General features: G+C 51.9%; 4 protein-coding genes across 4 annotated transcripts; 2 read left to right on the top strand and 2 right to left on the bottom strand.

The window, feature by feature from the left end:
* Positions 1-358: 358 nt before the first annotated feature.
* On the top strand, positions 359-1247 carry BO66DRAFT_322608 (mRNA splicing protein SMD2; the record flags this gene model as incomplete). The annotated part of the gene is made up of 4 exons (XM_025643772.1): positions 359-381; positions 533-565; positions 866-1114; positions 1205-1247. 4 exons carry the CDS (start codon positions 359-361, stop codon positions 1245-1247), a joined length of 348 nt encoding a protein of 115 aa, XP_025504094.1.
* Positions 1248-2349: 1102 nt separating this feature from the next.
* On the bottom strand, positions 2350-4787 carry BO66DRAFT_391787 (putative dihydroxyacetone kinase (DakA)). Its single transcript, XM_025647341.1, has 4 exons — positions 4450-4787; positions 3786-4293; positions 3101-3726; positions 2350-3038 (listed from the first exon to the last, which is right to left on the bottom strand). Exons 1-4 carry the CDS (start codon positions 4454-4456, stop codon positions 2410-2412), a joined length of 1770 nt encoding a protein of 589 aa, XP_025504095.1. The 5' UTR covers positions 4457-4787; the 3' UTR covers positions 2350-2409.
* A 3556-nt stretch (positions 4788-8343) lies between these two features.
* BO66DRAFT_471287 (uncharacterized protein) lies at positions 8344-11619 on the top strand (the record flags this gene model as incomplete). The annotated part of the gene is made up of 6 exons (XM_025652847.1): positions 8344-8433; positions 8491-9091; positions 9151-9179; positions 9233-9340; positions 9400-10186; positions 10236-11619. 6 exons carry the CDS (start codon positions 8344-8346, stop codon positions 11492-11494), a joined length of 2874 nt encoding a protein of 957 aa, XP_025504096.1. The 3' UTR covers positions 11495-11619.
* Positions 11620-12667: 1048 nt separating this feature from the next.
* BO66DRAFT_349412 (cullin-4B) lies at positions 12668-21730 on the bottom strand. Its single transcript, XM_025644679.1, has 9 exons — positions 21507-21730; positions 17063-21406; positions 16852-17007; positions 16524-16795; positions 15043-15792; positions 13902-14982; positions 13404-13826; positions 12986-13346; positions 12668-12914 (listed from the first exon to the last, which is right to left on the bottom strand). The coding sequence occupies exons 1-9, from the start codon at positions 21688-21690 to the stop codon at positions 12854-12856; spliced, it is 7632 nt and encodes a 2543-aa protein (XP_025504097.1). The 5' UTR covers positions 21691-21730; the 3' UTR covers positions 12668-12853.
* Positions 21731-21835: the final 105 nt, after the last annotated feature.

Here is a 21835-nt window from a genome sequence, read left to right on the forward strand (position 1 = left end):
CAGAACGCCTTGCATTTGAATGAAGTGGAGGGAGGAAGTGGTTTGAAGCTTGGACGATCCGCCCTCACGTCTAGAAGCGTGTCTGTCCGACGCGACGTGACGCAGCCAATCGCGACCTCGGGAATCACTAGCGGACAAACACGGCAAACACGCGTTTCACGTGACGTAAATTGACCGAACTGGGAAGCTGCGGCGGAACTCAGCGGGCTCCAGGAGCAATCCCAGTCTAACCCAATTTAACCTAAAGAGACACTGAGAGTTGGAAGTTCGAGAGAAGCCCGTCGGTCGAGAGAAGCTGCCAACTCCCTGATACTTATACCTTTTCCCACCCATCCCACCACCACCACCACCACCCACCATGTCGACCGATCCTAAGATCCAGTACGTCTACCCCTCTCTGGTTCTTCCTATCTTCCTATCCAGATGAGTCAGCTCTGGCTCATCTCATCCTTCCATAATATGAAATGAAATGAACCGCAACCGCGCAACTGGTCGGACCTCAGGCTAACCACTTTATTTTCCAATCCAACAGGGACCTGCTCAACAAGCCCAAGAGCGAGCTCACGTACGTTTGTTCCCTTCGTACCCTATCACCCTATTCATTCCAGCAACTTCAACTATCTTCCAATGCTCTGGGACTCTCTCAAATCCGCGTTGTCACATGATGACGACCACCGAGCCCCGACGCTCTGGTGTCGGCGACAAGATGATGCCACTTGAATGCTGCTGCCACTCATTGGGCATTGTCCCTACCCCGCGCCTATCTCCATCCTTACTTTCGTCATCACCATGCCCCATCACTGCCTACATTGTCTACGCTCCGCCACCCCCATCCGCATCCCACTAACTCAAACCCTTCGTTCAGTGAATATGAGGTCTCCCTCGTCGAAGAACACGAGCTCACTGCGGGCCCCCTCTCGCTCCTCCAGACCGCCACGCGCACACACACCCAGGTGCTGATCTCGTGCCGGAACAACCGCAAGCTGCTGGCGCGCGTCAAGGCCTTCGACCGCCACTGCAACATGGTCCTCGAGAACGTCAAGGAGATGTGGACGGAGAAGCCCAAGGGCGGCAAGGGCAAGGGCGTCAACAAGGACCGGTTCATCAGCAAGATGTATGTCCTCGTGCTTTTCCCCAGGAGTCGCCGACAAGTCCCTTCGCCCTACTTCGCCTCGTATCGTCACTGACAGTTTAACTCGTCCAGGTTCCTGCGTGGTGACTCCGTCATCCTCGTCCTGCTGAGCTGAACAAGCTTCTTTATCTCGCCATGTACCTTCCACGTGACATGCTCACCTAAATCTCGGCGTCCGGGGGAGGTCAAAAAGAAGTCGTGGCTCTTTTCTCTCAGGATTTTGATCATACAAATGCCCAAATGAAAGGGAGGCAGTAGATTTGAGCATTTTTGTCTGACAACTGCCATGGGGAAAATCGAAGTGGGCCATGACTTTCTCATTGATACCCTTGTGTTCGTGTGCGCTTTCTCGAAAGATGAAAAGAACTCCTCTCAGGTTCATACTGGGGTCCATGGGTGAGGGGAGGGAGGGTCCAGCCACCCTTCCTTCCCCCCCAAAGCCGGAGATTTCTTGTTTATCAATGGACTGTCATTTGCCTGTCTGGCCCTCTCTTACATACTTCTTTTTATATCTTTGATCTGATGTCCTTTCTCTCCTTTGCTATTTCTCGTTGTGGCGCGACAGATATGGCGTTCTTCGGTACTTGTGTGGTTTTGGAAAAAAAAAAAGTTAGAAAAAGGAATGAAAGAACGGTAAAGAGAAAGCTTATCTTGAATCACCTTATTTGCTGGATCGGCAGTTAGACGGTCAGGATGGGAGAGTGGGTGGACTGATTCTATCAGCCTGATTGAGCCCGTTGCTGAGATGCTAGCTAGCTATGTAGGTGCCTCTTCGGCATAGAAACCACATCAGAAATGCCTTCAAACCCATGGCAATAGTTCTCGCTCCAACTCAAAATGAAATCGGCTTGTAGGGTCTAGAGCGCCTAGTCCGTAGCTGACCCGACTCTTTCGAGCGGTTCGTTACCTGTCACTCGATGCCTTCTTCGAAAACAGTAGATCATAGATCTATACCGAAGGCTACTTTGGTCGGACCTCTCCCCTCACCCTCCCCCCTCTTAGTAGACAGCGTAATGGGGATGCAATTCCGAATTATGTGAGGTTTAGCAAAGGCCCTCAACTCTTACTGTCACGCGAAGCCTAGCCGACAGAGACTGTTGTGTTTTCGTCCAGACGCCGGGATTATTTTCGTCCAGACGCCGGGATTAGACTACACTTATGGAACACCAACCTCGTAGCATGGTCATTATTGATATTAAGAATTATAACATCGAACGCTCCAAAGTATATGTACGATGAAACCCCAAGAATCCCTGGCCCGACCCTAGCAACTCGACTCAAAGGGCCTCCGCCAATCCATTCAAGAACTCGCTGAGCCCGTAAGCACCCGGGTCCGGGATCTTGCCCACCCACTCATCCTCGCCGCCGACGTACACGCTGCGTCCCAGGCTGGCCTTCATGTGCTTGGTGGAGTCGGTTCCCTCCTGCGCCGCCTTGGCCGCGGCGTGGACATCCTTGCTCTCCTGGAGGGTCTTGCAGAAGGGCACCAGGGCGTCGAGCAGGGTGCGGTCGCCCGGTTGCGCTGGGGTGTACTTCGAGAGCGCGGATAGCGAGTAATTCAATGCTGCGGCCCACACGTCCACCGTCGCCGGGGTGGCGGTGCCCTGGTCTTGTTCGCGGAGGCCGTGAGCGAGCGCGTTCAGAAAGATGGCGTAGATGGCGCCAGAGGTGCCGTCCATCGTGTTCTCGACGACGCTAACGATGCGGTTGACGGCGTGGACCACGTCGTCGGTCAGGTTGGACGAGGAGCTCTCCAGGAGAGCCGTCACGGCCTCGGCGCCTCGCTTCAGGCCGACTCCGCAGTCGCCGTCGCCGACGATGGTGTCGAAGCGCGTGGTTTCGGGCTCGGCGGCAATGACGCGCTTGAGAGCGCTGCTGAGGACCTTCTTCAGGATGTTGATGTCCACTGTTGGGTGTTAGGGATGTTTAGGATGGTGCAGGGAACAGGAAATCTGCTGGGCTACTTACACTTCACGTTGCTTGGGTTGTCCTCCGGCAACGCAGTCCTCTTGATCTCCACAGGAGCGTCGGTGCGATGCTTCCATGTCTCCCGGCTGATGGGGGCCGACCAGCCGACAGCCTCCGCAGGCGCATCGAGGAGGTCTAGGAAGGACCGACCGGGGCCCAGCCCTGTATCTACCAGCTTCAGCAGGGAGATGCTGAAGCCCAACCCGTTGAGGCTAGTGAGGAAGGTCCCTTGGATGACTCGGATCGGCTGGACATCATAATCTCTGTCGAGTTGACGATAGACCTCGTCCGTGATGCCGGAAAGTTCCAATGTGCTGACGCCACCCAAGTTGTTGATTAACAACACAAAGTCATCCTCGGGCTTCCGGGTGACCCAAGCGCGGTCAGGATCATTGTGGTCCAGAAGTTGGAGAAGCATGTTGGCCACTAGCTCAACCAGATTCGCCTTCACCCGGTGGGATCCCGGCTCATTGTGAATGCCCATTCCGACCTCGACTTCGCCTTCCGGGATTGTGTCTTCGGGAACACCCCGGCCAGGAACATGAACGTGCTCGAGCGAAGACCCTACCGACACGAGGTTATTGTTCGCTAGCTGTGCCAGGTGATACACCTCTTCCAGTGAGCCACTATGCTGAAGTTAGTTCCGCTGCGCACTAGTCTGTCTCATTGAAGGAGTAAAACTAACCCTGCTTCAGCCAAAGCACCGACGGCCTTGAGAATGAGAACACCACCGCCAATCCCACGACGACCGACCTTGCCTCCCTTCTTCTTGCCAACGCCGACATCGTCATTGATAGCAAAGAACTCAGTCTTGATGCCAGCAGCCCGCGACTTCTCCGTGGCCATGCCGAAGTTGAGTACGTCGCCCGTGTAGTTCATGGGAATGATGAGCACACCCTGGTCGCTGTTGACGCATTCCATGACGGCTTTGCGAATCTGCTCCGCCGAGGGCGAAGCGAAGATCGTACCGGCCGCGGAAGCATCGAGGAAACCCTTCCCGACGAAGCCTGCAAACGCAGGCTCATGGCCAGAACCACCACCCGATATAATGGCGACCTTGGGCTTTGCGTTCACATTGGGGCGACGGAAGATGATTTTGTTCTCAGGATCGAATGCTACCGATGGGTTTGTGAGGGTGAGGGAATGCAGAGCGGTCTGGACCAAATGGGTGGGATCCGAGAAAAAGTGTTTGGCTAACGGGCCGGCGTTAGTGGATAGAACAATCTAGTGTAGACTTTTTGGATGACCATGGAACAGGTCTCGGGCCTGCATGGGGGCTGCTAGCAAACCAGCCAGGCTACCGAATTTCCACAGGACTATGTAAGATCGTATGAGCGCGTGAAACCTACTTTGCATTTTGTGGAAGGTCTGATGGACGATCTCCGGTTGAGTATGACGTTAAGCTGCGTACGGAGACGAACCGTTTCGCGAGTGGAACCGGTCGATGTATGGAGTTTGCGGGGGTGGTTGAACCTGCGCACGGTGTTCTTGGTATATATAGCCTGTCTCGGGGATTCGCAACTCTTTGCAATGATCACTTGATCTCCTCCCTCCGAACCGAAAGTTTCACAAGATGGAGCGTCACGATTGTGCGGCAATACGACGACAGCGATCCTGGTCGAGGCACAATGGTTGGGATCGGAACGCAAGCCGGATGAGGCGGGGAAGTGGGGAACCCCAATTCTTCTGGGTTTGGCAGCTGTCAGCCTGGGGAAAGAGAAACCATTGCGATGTTAAGGAGAATGGAGAAGGATCCTTGCTCAGCAGTACTCACCCGTCGCAATCACTTGACAAGAGGCGGAAAGGGAGAACTGCCGATGAATGGACAGTTCAATTGGTGGGCGATTGAGGACGGAGGATAACCTGGGCCAACTGAAGAGACCAACCAAGTGACAATCACACGAGAATCAACCAAAAGAAAAGGGATTAGACCAGGAATAGGACCAAGGATGAGGGCGCAACTGCTGGGCTAAATACCAGTCGCGAAGGGAACGAGAACGAGCAACCCACGACTTCAACATGGCGTAAGAAATGGTGGTATGAGGAGTAGGAGGAGTAGACGCAGTAACCTGTTTCCCCAATAGTTCGATTTGCCCACTCTGTCCATTCAATGGTCTCAATTGTCGTCCCCCTTCCGTGGACAATCAATTTCTTGCTGCTCACATGAACAAATGCTTTCGCATGACTTGACCTGTGTGTTTCAATGGATCCATCACGTCGTATGCTGGGGTTCTGGATCTGGCAATTGGGAATTGATTTCCCCTTGAACCGGCCCCGCCAACCTTACCCCATGGGTCTGGAACCTTGACAAGCGCTTCGGCTTACCCTTTGCGGGAATTCCGCGGCCCTCCCGCGAATCTTGCCCGCGACATGCCTCCACCGTCGACCCGAGTCTGGATGCAGATTCTAAAGAGTTGGTCGGACTTACAGAGCAGCACATGCGCAAGTCAGTGGAAGCATCAACATACTGACTGTACAGTAAGTATCATGAGTACTGCAAAGGAGACTTCATGACCGACTCAACAACCGGCTAATCGATAAGGCAAATTCATTTCGTGGCTTATTCCAGTCGATGTCACCGGTGCGTAATCCTTCTGGTTTCGGAGGCTTCTGCTAAGTACTCCGAAACCGTATCTTGCAATGGTGTGGCAAGTTGATACAGGTTTGTTGTGCTACAATCGTTCATTCGAGTCACAATGCATCGCATAGCACGTCAAGCTTGCCTGGCTGTCTCAATCCAGCACTGCTCAGATGAATGAATATACGAGCTTCGTAATCCCATACCAGGGAGCCAAGTCAGGTTGTCCAACAAATATTTTCGAGATCCACAAACACATCAGATCCAGCACATAATTCTGCAACCTGTTGCCAGTTGAGGCAATCTTGCTGACAACTGGTATGCATATGATCTTTACTAGTACTCATGTAGTAACCACATCAACATCCCAACATTTCAGCCCCTCCCCTGCAGGAGAAACCCGATCATGGGACTTTGAAAAAAATGGAAGGGCGGCAGAAGATCCATTGATAGTTCCAAAGTTCCGCTGTCAGATCGATGCAGCGGCAATCCCAGGAATAGTGCGGGGGCGCGTACACCGTCCTAAATCGGACGATTCTTTCCTATTCAGTTCCGACTAACGCTCGGAAAGTGAGAATCATTGCATGTCCACCGTAATTCCGTAAGGTCGATGCATAAGAATCAGACCTTCCACGTGAACAATGAATTCTTTCCAGGTGAACAAAGCATACCGGTAGCCTAGACCCTGTGCATTCAAGCGCCAGCTCCAGCTCAGCTCATCCATCACTCGGAGGGGGTTCAACCTCCATCCCCGCCGGCAATTTCTGTTACCGCCTTCCGAGTTGCCATTTCCGGCCACTCGGCTCACCTGCCAGGCCCGGTGCTGTTCCATCCATGGCTGATGCGATCGATAGCTTATTGAAGCAGCGGTGCATGTATGCGACAACATCTCTGACGGTATATGAGCTGGAGGTTGTTGGCCGTCGACTCACCTGATTGAGATTTCTTTTCCTCCCGAGCTATTTTTGGTTTCCAATGTTGCCATGCTACAACACCCTCATACACTCGCCGCAATATCTTGTTGAAGTTGTTGTTGTTCGCCGAAAGCCATGTCAGTTTCGGACTGATATCTATCATCATGCTTTTCCAATTCATCTCTCAAGTTCCAATGGAGAAAGCCTAGTCTACGCACTTGACTTCCTACGCCACGCTCTAGCTTTCTCCGTGCGCGTGAGTGCTAGCATAGTTGCTGCTTCTGCTCCCTACGTGACTGCAATGTGCTTGCCTCGTCGGCGTAAAATTCCGGATTCAATAAGTTTTCTCCGAGAGTCGACATTTTTGACCGTATCCTGAGAGACTGACAATGTGTCAAAGATGCCACAGCTTAGTATACCAGAGAAGCAATGTGTACCCCCAGAAGCCAGACATCAGCAGTCGTGCACCGTGTCCTCGAGGCTTTGAGCAGCGCGCTCGTCCTCAGGTCCCCGTCCTACCAGCGCAAATTCCTATCATCACAGTCGTACGCTACCTACCACCTAGTAGTAACTGACCGTCGGGTGAGAAGGCCACCACCTAGACTCAATCAGAATAGTCCTCAGTTGAGGCTCAGGGGAAAAGGGTCTGCACTCCGCAGACCGCGGTGGGTCTCAACCTCATCTCCGAGGCAGGACGCCGCGACCCACCACCTAGCTATCACAACCGAACCACTGCAGGGCCTCAAGTATCTGCTGGTCAATTGGCACTAGTCACTTTGTAGTAGGCTACCGCGAGAGTCTTGAGAAGGAATTGAAATAGCCCCTCGAGGCCGAGGGTCTGCACTCAGTAGTAGGCTAGCCGGGGGGCGAACTCACCCTGTGGGCTCATGGCCTCTTGGTCCCTGAAATAAGCCTGGTCCACAATAGCTTAGTACTTACGACTTGTCCCCTTTCTACGAATATTGGAGCCAACGATAAAGATCCTTCATAATCATTAGTCTTGAGAGCAGACGGAATCACGTAGTGATGACTTGATTCGTGTCATTAGAATGTCTTATAGTAGAACCTTTTGCAGTCTGTAATCATCTAGCTTTGATTTCTTTCAGGACATTGCTTAGAAAAGGGTCTAAGTGGAAGAGTGATCTAGATTGATATCGGAACGTTGTATATTCCACGTGTGGTTAGCAGTCAGTCAGCAGGACCCTACCAATGGGATTATTTCCCATACTAACGCCTGTAACAACTAGAACACTATTGATTTGCTCAAATGAGATACTTTATCTCCAAAGAGGACCGCTTAAAAATCTCGTCCTACCCCCCTTACCCCCCTAAATAAGTGATCAACTAGCAAAGCCTTCACGGAAGCTAGGATGAACGCTCTTCTAGTTCCAGCACTAAGGCAACAAGTGCCGCCCCAAATAGGCCTAGTCAGGTCCGCTGCAAACAGTCTATACTGGACTTTCATCTCCATCTTGACTGAGCTTCGTATATCGCCAACTTCTTCTCCAAATGGACTAGTAGTGCTCCAGTCTCGAAAGTGGCAGCATACTGGAGCGTCGCTCAAGATTGCAATGGATATAAAAGCATGGAAGGCCCTATTTTCTACAGGTATCAGACCTGCAACATCAGCCTCTTAACGAGTCTGTCTCAACTTCCTCCTCCTCCTTTCCCCCAAGCTCTAGTAGCTCTTTCCGCGACCAAGAACAAGCAGGTTGTACATGCTGTGCCTCCGGGTCAAAAGAAGGGCAGAAATGTCAATCTTCGAATGGCTCCTGTGCCTAATGGCAATGTCAACACATATAAAGACGGCTGCTGGCCGTGCAGTCTTTGCCCACTACATGGTGAGTGAAACCATATCACAAATCGACACAATCAAAGCAGAAGACTCACAGTTCTAGGTCGGCAATATCACAACTGATCATATCCATCAGGATGTGGACGATGCCGTTGCTATGGGTCTTGATGGATTTGCTCTCAACGTCCAATGCCCAACGGATAAGTGGGTTGGTAGTCTTGTTGAAGAGATGGGCCACTATATCTATAATCAGAACTACAACTTCAGTATCTTCATCAGCATGGATGTGTACGCATCTGGGGGGCCCTCCTGTGGTCAGGGCCCCGAAGGCTATGTCAGTCTGTGTCGCGATGCTATGGGTTTTGAGGCATATTACACGGTGGGTGCCAAATACATGGTGAGTACTTATAGCTCTGGTGGAGGAACTTGGGACACTTGGAAGGCCTTCAAAGATGCCGTGAAGGGTAATGACAAGTATGATGTATATTGGATTCCCGATCTCGGCGACACAGAGGGTTATTGGACGAGTGACGCTGGCTGGTGGTATTACTGGGGAAACCTCACCGACGGGCTTTTTAGCTGGGAATCCGCATGGCCAGCGTTGGGACAAGACGCCGCCAACCAGAGCGGGGGCATTGGAGGAGTGGCTCGTGACCAGGTGATCATTGATGCGGCTGAGACTGAGGGTGCCTCCTACATGATTCGTGGGTCTCTCCTCGCTTTCGTTGGTTGAGGCTTCCAGTCGCTAACCATGGACTTCTAGCCCTGAGCTTGATGCAGTATAAGAACTCGGTGAACATCTCTCTCTTCCCTGGTCACTAAGTACCTTACTGACTGCATTCCAGTACTCGACCAATGTTTATCGCCAAGGAGAGACAAATTTCATGCAACGGCTTCATGATATTTTGGAAATCGAGAGCGATGCGCTCGAGTTTGTGGAATATATTACCTGGGTAAGTTGCTTTCCCGAGGCTTTCCAAATTTACAGGAGGTGAATCACTGACAAGCACAGAATGATGGACCGGAAGGACATTATATTGGAAATCTGTGGCCTGAGCAGAACACTGATGCGGCACCCAACAACTACGCCAATGATATTTGGCCCCACGATGCCCTCCAGCCTATCATACAGTCCTTTGCCACAGCATTCAGAGCGTCTGCTGGTCCAGCTGATATGCGGCCTCAGAATGGAGAAGATGCGGTGGGTGCCATCTGGTACCACACGCTTGCTTTTGACGATACCTGTCCTTTCGAAGGAATTGGAGAATACACGTTTTGGGATAAACCAGCGGGTTACGAAACATTTTCGCTAACCACCCACTGGGCCGTTGTCCTCGATGATTCAGTTGGAGGGTACGCTCCTAGCGACCTAGAGCTCATCATCACTACAGCAGCTGATGACCAAGTTGTGGTGACCGACCTAAGTGCCGGATTGAACTTTGCTCAAGGGCCGAATATCAATGGAGGGTATTCAGTCTCCATGATACTTGCGCCCAAATCAGGCACGACTGTTTTATATTCCGCATCAGGGGGGAAATGTCCCGCTTCCAGCTGCGCGGAAGGCTTCTACAATCTCAACTATCAGATTCTGCCTTTAGTTCCGGGTGATAGCGGCAGCGGTTGCACTTACGAGGAGACTGTGTTGCGGTATACGCCTCTGGATACCACCGCGGATAATACCATCGATTGCGAGGGTCTGTTGACATTGACCGACACGGCAGTCACTTCATGGGAAGTCAGCCAGGCTGGCTTGGCCTTGGAATTCGAGACGACGCGTCATGCGTTATCAACTAGCCATGGTAAGTAAGGCACTTGCCGTATTCACTCATGCCGTCTAATGAATCCCAGTGTTGACTACGACGCTTCCAAACATTGATTCCTACTTCAACAAGTACAGCATAGCAGGCGTCACCGGCTGCTCAGATATCACTAATGACAACGCTTGCAAACTACCCACAACCTGCCCGGCCTCAAACGACCAAGTTCCATATTTCTTCGCTCAACGGGCCTTTTCCGTCTTCCAGCGATGTCTGCGGGAGATGTCCACGTCTGTATTTGAGGACGGTTTTATTACCTCTTTGGATATTGATAATATGGTTGGGGAGGTTACGAGTTATTTGACTCCCAAGAGCGACGAAGCAGATCTAGTCAAGATCATGGGGGCCATGGCCGCAGGATTCACCATTCTTAGTGGTGGCCTCGGCTCAATCAGTACCTTTACCAGTTCTTTCTCAGCACTTTTGGGCGGAGTTTTCAGCATGATCTCCGTCTTAGCCAGTCCCAGTGACCCAGCCGACAGCAGTGCTTTCTTAGCCGAGCCGGGCACTGCTCTATCAGATCGTCTCTCCGTGGTGGTCCAGCAGTACAACACTAGCTTGGCCAATCTGGCTCAGGCCGTTTTCGAGACAGGTGATCTGTCTTCTTTTCCAGACTACGCACTTGACACCTCGGCCGATATATATGGGAAATATTATACCACCGACATGGCCAAATTCTTCGCCGGGGGTCGGTTCGCAGACCCCAACATGGCTTGTGACAATGTTGCCAGTGGTCTCAAGACCGCGATCCAACAGTCTCTCGTGGGATACATGCTCGCCAGCTCCAACGTCTACATCATCCAGAACGGCCATTCCGTCGACAACTGCGCCGGCAGTCGAGGCACTGTGCTGAATCTCGATCACGCGGGGTCAGTCTGCTACACCCTCGAGCGACCCGGGTCAGGCCCCGCCTACGGGGATCTCTCCGACCCCCTCTCAGCGGACTTCTTCGACGTTCTGTACAATTCGTATAGCATCAACCTCCCGGCTCTGATCAGTAGCTCGCTGCAGTGCCAGACCGCGCAAGGCTACAACGGCACCTACAATCCTTCCACGAGCATCATTCCGGGCTCGGGATACGCGATCGACAATCTGCCACCATGCTTCTTCAATCTTCCGGTCCTCTACACGGACTACACGGTGAAAACCACAGGTGAAATAGTGACAACATCGGGGACGCCGTGCCAGCTTCGCAAGAGGACCGAGGACGATGGAGCGGGCAACTATCTTCCGCCGAGCCTGGCCAAGGTGTTCACCGCTCAATTTTGCATCGACAAGCTAGGCCACTGAGGTACTAGTCACTCATGATATTGGCCTCCAGCTGTGATCCATGCACCCCGCACATGTGGTTGGTTGCAAGCTTCGGGGATCTCATTATTGTATCCGGAGACTGGCCGCCGGAATATGAACCATTGGAGTTATCTCTCGATCTGGAGGTTCTCTCTGGTTGCAGTAGGGTTCGCACTGATGAATTTCTTCATAGCAATTGTTCTTTAAGTTCTGCATATGTATATTATATCATCCTATATTGTTGACCGATATTTGAGGTGTATTTCATCGATTCCTGGAACAAATCACCATGGAGTATAATATAGTATCACCCCCGGGAGGGGGGTTCCGAACACCACCCTCACCCGTTAGAGAACCGATAATTTATATCGAGAGAGGAAGAGACACATGTCAAAATGTAGACGAAAGCATAGCGCTCTCAGCCCATCCATCCTATTGATATACAATCTCATGGCGGGTAAGATAGCTAGATCCAAGCTAGGATCAACAATGATATCCCATTACTTCTTACACTATATCCTCCAACAGGGTAGAATGAATTGACTACGATACGGAGTACCAAGTGATTGTTTGTTCATTTCTCCCTCGTCCGTCCGTCAGAGTTCTCGGACGAGAGAAATGAAATGTCTGGAGGTAGAGGATTGGCTGCGCGGTTGCTGGCGGCTGAATTTCCCAGGCAGGGTCTGAATCGACACGCTGCAGTTGCATGCCTTGCGGTGCGGTGGGAGGGGGGAATTGCTTGGACCTATGGGTAACGGAGTACAGAGTACAGCGACGTTCTATTATGATTAGTGCCTGCATCGCGCAGTATGCTTGGGACTACCATGCAACTGACTATACCGATAGTATAATGGGACGCGTGAGTGAGGTTAAAGGATGGGCATCGCTCAATCAAGCAACTATCCCGAGGTGCATGCAGCGTTGCCGCGTGTCAGAACAGGCAGACTCCGAGTCTTGAACGGACCTCTTCACCACGTAATCCAGAATGACCACGGAGTAGCGATCACAGATCGGTCGATGTAGTCAATGGACGATCATTGCGAAGATTCCACGAATGGTAATGGCTTGAATCCTTGATTTTATTCCATCAATGGGAATTACACCATTCAATCTACTGTATTGTCTACTTCTCTTAACTGCTACTTCTCTTAACTGCTACTTCTCTTAACTGCTACTTCTCTTACTACTGCACCCCCCCCACCAAAAATCAGGTCGGTCATGATCATGCCATAGTTATGTTAAACAAGGTTACTCCGTAATCATCATCAATGCGATGGGATATGGTAAGCTGAAATCATTACACCAGCACACCATAGCATCCCACACGAAAGAAAAGGAAAAGAAAATGAAAGATGCGGTCTAGGCCACATATTGGTACCGGTTCCCTTCCTCGCGTTCCATGTAATCCTTCTCGATGAGCCTGCACGTTGAGAGCATGGTTAGTCCGAAGTTTCTTCAGATATCAGATAGAGATTATTGTCCGACACTCACTTTTCAATATTCTTCTTGATTTCCGCCGGCTCAAGCACTCCCCGGCTCCGCGTGGCCTTGATCACCTCAGCCACTAACTCCGGGTGGGTGATGGTCTTGCGACTCTTCATGATGCGGACGATGGCCGCCTGCGTCTCGTAGTGGCGGTCCGCCGCGACCCGCTCATGCGTCGTCTTGTTCTCCTCCTTGGTCTCCTTCAGCTGGATCTGGTTGATCTTGATCCGCATCTTCGGGTCGGAGAACCCAGGGTTGTAGGCGAATTCGTCCGTCTTGTTGACCTCGCGGCCCTTGGGCTTCTTGGCCAGCACGCGGTACTTCGCACACGCGAGGGATTGGAGCGTTCGCTGGAGTTCCTGGTCGGCTATATTCCAGAGCAGTCAGCAAGGAATCCAATGCCCTTACGAATAAGCTTACTCACACAGCATGGTGGCTTCCTGGATTTGGGTGTAGGTCAGGGATCCGCCCTCTGGAAGATCGTTGAACAGTAGCAGGACGATCGCCTGGAATGAGCTGACCACGAGTTCCTTGTCGCCCTTGGGGAACCGGGCGCGCAGCTGACAGTGCGCCAGCTGGTGCTTCCAGTTGAGTTTCCGCCCGTTGTATTTGGTGTGATAGAACTTCTCGAAGTCGTCCACGCTAGTCGCGATCTCGGCGGGTATCCGCACCGTGACGTCGGGATATGTCGGCCAGGCGGCCGCTGAAAGCACGCTGACGCTCAGGTCAACCGGGAGTCGGTGTCGACGTTCGCGTTGGATGGAGCTGTACGCGGCCATCTCGTCACGCGCGACATCCATGTCCTTGAACATGGACTCTAGGTTGTGAGTGAAGCTTGATCCGCATTCTGAATTCTATTAGTAAGAGTTCCATATTTTGTTCCGCAATAGACCAGCAGGGCTTCAAAAATAGGGGGACGTACCAGTCTTGAGCCTCGAAAGCATGCTCTTTTCCGCATCGTCACTGGCGCTCCGGCCCATTAACAGCCTGCGCGCAAGGTCGTTCTTGTAGAATGCCTCGAACACCGCTTTTCCGTGAACAAACCGGAACAAATCCAAGACCTGATCGAGTTGCCGGTTGATTTCGGCATCTTCATCTGCCAACGGCATATCCTCCGCTTTTCGTGTAGGGGCCAGCTTCCAGCCGCCCTTGAGTAGTCTGTCCACGTATTTTGCGATCATTTCTCCAGTCTTGGGATTGTCGGTTCCACCTGTAGATGCAGATTTTCTCCCCATGTTCATGAAGGTTTCGAAGGCTTCGCGAAGAACGTGGCCTAGCTCTTCGTTGCGATGGAATGATCCATTCCAAAGGTCGTCAAGCTGCTGCTTGAAGTCTAACAGACGCGCCACCATGTCTGCTTCTTTCTCCTCGTCGAACACGATCGCGGACCCTTCCTCGATGATATAGGTACTGAATGAGGTCCTCAGCTTGGCTCCCAGGTCTTTGCGTTGGAGGAGGGAGTACAGCCTTTCCAGGGCAACTTTGTTACCCGCCCGTAGGAGGCCCAGTATATCCTTCTGGTTGAGCAGAACCCCTTCCTGCTCAGCGACTAGAGTCCGATCGAGAGTTTCTGCAAGTTTCTGTTTCGTGCTTCGATTCAGAGAGAACAGTTCGCATCGGTTGACCTCCCGCTCAATCAACTTATGGCTGCTCTCCGCCAATGTCGCCAGATAGCCGGCTGCTTCTCGTTGAACCCATGAAGAGAAGAACTTGTCCGATTCGGCAACAAAGACCGGCTCGAAGGCGGATGTGTAGATATCAAGTCCATGGAATAGATCGATGGCATTGCGGAGTAAGGATGAATCAGCGACCATACTCTTTGCTTCGTCCCGGTCCGCTTCCACGAGGTCGCAAGCGCCTTGCAGGATCTTTGGCTCTAATACTGGATCGGAAAATATGTGCTGCCGGAACTGAATCAAGCCCATCTCGCGAATGACGGGAAACTCTTTGGAGTGAAGGAGGAAAGACTGGTCGAGATAATAGAAAATGGAGCGGACGGTTACCTGATGACTGTCAGTGAATTTCAATCCGCGTCGACCTGATGAGGCGGTTAGTCACCATACCAGTTTGGACTGCCATAGCGACCATGCCTCGACAACCGCCCGCAGCGTTGCAATGTTGGTGCCACCAGCCGCCTGCGCCGTCAGCTTCTCGCGCAGTTTTCCGGTGACGTAGTCCCGACATCGATCAGAGAGCCGCTTGGCCAGGGCCGCGGCTCTCCCCTGCCGACAGACATGCTCGGCGCCTTTATAGAGTTCCTCCAGCGACTTTTCCGGCTTCCCGCCACCGAAAATTGCCACTAGCGCGGCATCAAGCTGATCCCAGACCTTCTCGAAGTATGCATCCGGGTTCAACCGGGACCCGGTCCGGAGATTCTTGACAACCAGCCGCTTCGCACCAGTATGCGGGGTGAAGTTGCCCTGGCGCGACGCCGCATTGAACGGTCGAGGTCGGACCGCAGGGTTGGCCGCGCCGGCCCCGCCCGCGGTTTGGCCCATGGCCTCGCCTAACCGAGGCTCCGCATTCGTGAAGTTATACATCCTTTCGGGCGAGGTCTGTTCTCGAGGGCTGACTAGAGGGTGGGAGGGGCCTGGGATGGTGGGCGACAGGCGCAGACGCTTGGTCGTCGGGGACTGGTGTTGATGGCTTCGGCTGTCGCCGTGAGCGGGGTGGTGATTACTGCGTGAAAGAAGCTCGGAGATGGTCGCTTGCTGCTGCGGCTGCTGGCGCGAGGCGTCTTCTGAATCGGATAGCTTTCTTTTACCGATCGATTTGCGCTTACCGCTCCTCTGCTCGGGGGCGCCTCTTGAGTTCTGCTGCATCTACCCGGTTCAGTCCGAGGAGAAGGGTGGTGAGGGTATGGGAGCGCTCAGCGTCGGAAGGACCCAGAATCAGTGCGGGCGAGCCCTATCATGCATGGCAAGTCTTTTCTCAGGTCAATCCTTGGAATCCACAGTACACTGCTGGGGAGAAGGCGAGAACAACAAAATGGTGCGACGATGGAGGACGATGACTGAATCGAAGTGAAATGGGCAGCGTGCAGTGGTGGTGAGGTTAGTAGGTTGGTCGAAGGGGCGTCACAGGCTGGAGGCTAGATTGAACCACCGGCGGCACGGACTGGGACTGACTAAAAGTCCCCGGAGATAAGATAATACTTCCGTTGATGGCGGTAGACATGATTGGCCAAGACCCCCAGTACACGTATTTTGGAGGCCTCACCTTCTCTCAACCCCGCCATGTTATACCTAGTACAGTACTGTACATCTACCTCTGAACCTTGTTATTCTTGGTAAAAGTCCACTCTCTAATGTCTCATTCCTGAGCTGATTTAGTTCGCGCCATCGGCTGATAAACATGTTCATATACATCAAAATCCCTATCAAAAAAGATCCCCCCCATAGCTTGTCCAGCTACCCGACCCACAAGAGGTCCGGCTCATGAGAACAACGGCTCCCCTGTGCGTTCTTCAAGTTCCATCTCCTCGAACTAAAGTAATCAAAATTAGTGGAAGAAAGCGAATCGAGGAAAATAGGGCAGCACGTACATCGAGAAAGTCGGTGGCGGTAATGAGCGCCATGTAAGACTTGACAAGGCTACCCAAGGTGCCTTGATGGTCCGCATTACCAGTGCCGCTAATCCGAGCAAATCGCTTGAAGATGCCCACCATGCCTTGTCTGTTTTCGGTGAGGAACGTGCGCGTTTGTTCCATCATCTGCTCGTTGTGAAGCCCGCGAGAGAACACCGCTGAAACAATCACCCGAAGACAGGCATCAAGCAGTTCGTAGTACTTGCGTAGAGCATCGGTGTTGTCAATATCTGCATCCGTTAGTGAAAAGATTAAGCCATGGAAGCGGAAGAACCGATGTACTTACCGATTCCAAGATCAGGGTCGGCGGCAAAGAGCTGCGACTCACGCACGGCTTGGAAGAGCCCAGTCCTCAAGACATGCGTGGCCCCAACCTTTGTTTGACACAGCTCCTGGAACAAAGACAGCAGAGATTGATAGTAAGACAATAGAAGGGGGGTATCTATTTCATTGATCTGTCAGTCATGCGATCGGCCAACGAAAGGACTCGAGCTTACCGCCTGCTTGGGTGTTCTTCAGTTCCACTGCCAAAACCCGGATCGCGTCGAGGAAAAGGCTTAGGTAGTTCGTCTGCGCTATCAATTCAACCAAAACTGGATCCGTCTGTCTATCTAAGATAGCCAAAAGATTGAGACATAGAACAGCCGAGACACGACATGTCTCCTGCCCGGCATATGCATCATCGCAAATGGCTTCGACCAGGGCATGGCCGGTTGCCTTGATGATCTGCTGGCTCTGATTCTTAATCAGGTCATGAGCCGCGTTGGATGAAACGATGCGGGTAACATAATGCGAACATATGTTATAAAGACTCTCCCTGAGACTGACATTTCCAGTAGCCATGATCACGCCGCGCACGCAAATATGGAACATCTGGTGAAGCTTCTCATCAAGCACATCACCACCCCTGCGCGCAGTGTTCAGGTTTGGCTTGGGAGATTCGGAGCTAGAAGACTCCAGCTTGCTAACCAATGTCTCGGTAAGTCTTGCCAACTCTAACGCCTCCGGCATATCATTCTGAATAGCGGCTTCAAGTTTGGGTAGAATGAGCTGGAGTGAGTGTAGAATGAAGGTAGTTCGTCGGCCGCCTTCGATCTCCGCAGAGGAAAGCATGGTTGTGATGAGCTCAGCCCAGGATCGAAGGGCCAAGAAGCGGTTGAACGTGATTTGTCGGAGCCGATTTGTTGCTTCTATGAATAGCATGAGACTTTCGGCCTCAGCAATAAACTGCTCCTCGTGTAAATGCCCTCTAGCGAACAATTCCTCTTTTCTCACTTGAATCAATTCCACTACCTCGGCCATATTGTATAGAACCAAGGAACGGTCTGCCTCTGGTCTCGCACATACATCAAAGTCAAGGCCCTCGAGGACAAGGAGATCAGGCATAGGTAGAGAACGTGCAATGTCTAGATCGGCAAAGTCGAAGAGATCAAACACAGAAGGATTTACTGTGGTCTCTCCTGTCTCCGACGTTGAGGTGCCGAATAAGGTGGAGATAAGTTCGGCTTGAAGAGTCGGTGCTCCAAGCTTAGCAGCCGAGCGAATCTCTATGGCGGCGTAATCGAAAAGGAAGCTTCTGAGGAGTAAGAATTCCGCGTAAGCCGAAGTTGACTCAGCTAGCCAGAATTCATCCGCAATAATTGGCAAACCATCCCATGACGTGTGAGGTCCGATTATTGGCTGAAGTGCGAGCATATTGGCGAGGAACCGGGAGCCACGCATCTCAGCAAGTGTGAAATACGACGAAATCTTCGATGACCAGAGATTCTTCAGAACCTGGAACGCCATACGCTTCATCTGCATCAGCCACGGAAGAATATTGCCATCCATTGCACCGGGAAAGTCTTGCACGAACTGGATGATGGCATGCAGCAAGGACATCTTGTTGGCAAACATGCCATCAGGGGAGACGTCAAGAAGACTACCTATGCTATTGAAGCCGAGAAGGAGGTGGGCTATCGTTGGTCTATCGCTTATCGACCCAAGGCAGCCGTTCAAAAGTGCTAGAAGGCTTTTCCTGATAATGTAGGCCGGGGACTTGTCGCCGGCCTCGAGTTCCCGATCATCGACTTCCATTTGATGTGTGAGAGGCCGTGCTAGGTTGTCCAAGTCTACCTCAGAGCTGAGGACCTCGACGATTTTGTTCGAGGATCGCCATTTAGACAATTCAGGGGACATGATTTTGTTCAGCTTCGGGGAGCTCGACAGCTTCTCTAACAGTGTCATAGACATGACCGTGAGTTCCTCATGTCCGGTACTGCAGTAAAGACACAGTGCAGGCACAATGGTCAAGTTGCTTAGAATGCTGTCTTCGAAGGCCGCAAGGGAAGAGTTGGCCACGGTCGTCCTATTTGCATCCGCTTGTGACCTGATCATCGGTCTGACAATGTTAAAGTAGGTTGACTGAAGGTCAAGAATCATATTCATGACATTCAAGCTTCTCAGCAAGGAGAGGACGAGCGTGGAATCGGACGACGCCCTGGCGACCTCGTTCACATCTTGTTGAGCTGTGGCAAACAGAGATTTGATGACATCCTCGTTGAACAACCATTCTGCAACTCGCGCGAAGGGGTGAAGACGGATGTATGTCACCATTGTCGAAGACTTGAAAGCAGAATCTGGTGACACTGACGGCTGACTTAAGACGGTCACCAGATTTTCGTTAAATGAATTGAGACAGCATGCCACAAATTCCAAACAATTAAGGGTCAACAACCGAGTCTGGCGCTCATTCATATCAGGGACCTTTCTTGAAAGAGCGTGGCCCATGATGAAGTCAACATATGGCTCAATGCCAGCCGTGCGGTAGGAAGAGCCGAGATTCTCCGGGAAGGGTAACGAGAGATGAAATTCGGCGGACTCAGGGGTAGGCGTAACAAGTGAGGAGACCAGAGTGACAAAAGCATTGGCTTGATCGAAACGTTCACCAATGTTCCGAAAGATTTGCTGCTCATACCATGCAAACACATTGCTATTCACGGGAGCTTTAGCAATACCTGCAGTATTCGGGTTGGAAATCCACTGATCGATAGAAAGCCACATCTCGTTGCCATTGTGGGCCGTTCGTTCGGTCATGAGAGCTGCGAGAGCTGTGAAAACATTGGCCCTGAGATGAGTGGGCACCGATCCACTGCAAAGCATCAACAATGTGCCGACGACGTTGAAGGATGGGTGGTGAAGTAGCCAATCTCTAATAGTAGCGCTCTGTCTGCACAGATGATCCAAGAGTCTGAGGTAGCAAGTAAGCATCACAGGACTCTCGGGCTCACTCATATCAGCTGGATTCAACTTCCTCGAGCGTAGGACTGCCTGTGACGCTGGCTGCTTGTTCGTGACTCTTTCGGCGTACAACTCTAGCTCAGCGAACATCTGGGTCCAATTCATAGATGTCGACCGCTTGAACTTAGCAGAAAAAAATTTGTCCTCCTCGGAAAGAAACCGGTGGGCTGCAGTGGCATTTTCTTCGCCCACAGAGATGGAACATAGCAGTTCACAGAATGCGCTAACCCTAGGAACGGTTTGTCGCTTAGAGGCCCACTGGAGGAAGCCGTACAAGTTTGAGTCAGGATCGGCCCAAAACTCCTGCGCGGCGTCAGGCCGTTGCTCGAACGCGAAAGCCATGATCATCAAGAAGGATTCAAGGTGTGTGCGAGCTTCGACTACGCCACGATGAGGCGTGGAGGTCAAGCCATCTCGAAGAGCTGTGAGGTGATCAAGCCGTTGAGAGTCTTCTTCGGTTTTCAACATACGAACAGCATCCGGCATGTTTGCGATGCAGGCCTCAGAAAAAAGCTCGAAGCTCTCCATGAGAAGAGTCTTCAGAAACTCGGAGCACTGGTCTAGCTCGAGCATTGCTGAAGCAACCTCTTTCAGAAGCAAAGCTACCAACTCACTGCGAGCTGGATCTGCCCATTCCTCATTATTGATACCATAACAGACTGTAAGCAGGAGATCAAGTCCGCCGTCATCCAGCGCTGTCATGAACAAAGCTGTGCGCTCATCTGCGTCTTTCTCGGGTTCCACTCCCTGCACAGGCGAGGATGGAGCATCGAAATCCCAAGCGCTGAATATTGCGAGCCAGAGTGTAATAATTGCGGAATGAAAAGTGGGCAGCTTCCACTCTTGAGCGACCGTTGTAGTGACGATCTCCTTGTGCAGACTTTTGGCTTCTTGATAGGAGCTCGATTTTTCAGGGGATCCGTGTTGCTCAAAGGCAGATACGATGCATGGGATATAGTGAACAACTAAACTGTCGAAGCGATCAAGGGTCCGGAGATGCTTCACGAGAACTCGAAGGTCTTCAGGGCTGGTATAAGGGCCTTTGAACAGGTAGCTTAGAACGGCGCCAAGCGTTTCATGCTGCTGCAGTAGGCTGTTGCGCTGGAACTCTAGCAACTCCATGGTATCAGCATCTTCGATCTGACCGACAAGCGTCGCCTTCTGAGCCTGATCGCCGAGGAGCGAAAGCCACTTCTCCACATCCACCATGGCTGTCATGCACTTTCGGGTGTATAATGAAGCATTCCGCAAAGGACCATTCTTGATTTCAACCACGTGGGCCATCATTTCTTGCATGATTATTTGGTTTGTTTCCCTTTCTACCTCGAATGATTCCTGGAGAATAAGGCGCAACGAGTCAAGCAAGAACTGCCGGCGCTGGTGAAAGCGCATGATCGCAACGTTGAGAAGGGGCCTGTCGAGTGATTGAGCCTCGACTTGCGCATCGAAGAACAAGAACGCAGCTTCGAGTTCATCGATATTCAGGGTATCCGCAAGCTGGAGTACGCCTTGTTGAAAATCCTGGTTGATGGAGTATTCGACATTGCCAATGGTTACCTTCCCTAAATCGCATTGCAGACATGATCAGCATCACATTGGTGCCAAATCAAGCGAGCGGCCTCGCCTAAGTGCTTCCCTTGAGATCCAGGAGCTAGCACATACCCGAGAGAACGGATTGTCGGCTTGCATTGTTTTTCGTGGGTTTGTCGAGGAGCTTCTTGAAGTCTTCAATGTGAGTCTCCAATTCGACTCGGAGACGCTCGATATTGACGACGAAAGCTGACGAGAGGTTTTGCAAATCCTGATTCAAGCCCCGAAGGCTTGCAACAGTATCTGTGTCCTCCATGCCTGGCAGGAAGCTTGCTCTTGCAGCAGCCAACTTATTGCGACGAGCACCAGCGAAGCGGAAGATGGGGGAGATGTGTTTGTCCGGGCCAAAAAAGGTCGGAGGACGCGACCAAAATCCCGGGCGGTCAAGAGCGGGTCCTTCT

Source organism: Aspergillus aculeatinus, assembly GCF_003184765.1.
Source record: "Aspergillus aculeatinus CBS 121060 unplaced genomic scaffold BO66scaffold_23, whole genome shotgun sequence".
Classification (NCBI taxonomy): Eukaryota; Fungi; Ascomycota; class Eurotiomycetes; order Eurotiales; family Aspergillaceae; genus Aspergillus; species Aspergillus aculeatinus.

Excerpts from the sequence above, each read along its gene's own strand:
- BO66DRAFT_391787 (XM_025647341.1), bottom strand. Across the intron at positions 3,727-3,785 it reads GGTGCTTTGGCTGAAGCAGG|TGGCTCACTGGAAGAGGTGT; the intron begins GTTAGTTTTACT and ends ACTTCAGCATAG. Across the intron at positions 3,039-3,100 it reads CAACCCAAGCAACGTGAAGT|TGGACATCAACATCCTGAAG; the intron begins GTAAGTAGCCCA and ends AACACCCAACAG.
- BO66DRAFT_349412 (XM_025644679.1), bottom strand. The coding sequence starts at position 21,690 with ATGGAGGACACAGATACTGTTGCAAGCCTTCGGGGCTTGAATCAGGAT. Across the intron at positions 21,407-21,506 it reads CCGACAATCCGTTCTCTCGG|GGAAGGTAACCATTGGCAAT; the intron begins GTATGTGCTAGC and ends AATGCGATTTAG. Across the intron at positions 16,796-16,851 it reads CGACCCTGATCTTGGAATCG|ATATTGACAACACCGATGCT; the intron begins GTAAGTACATCG and ends TAACGGATGCAG.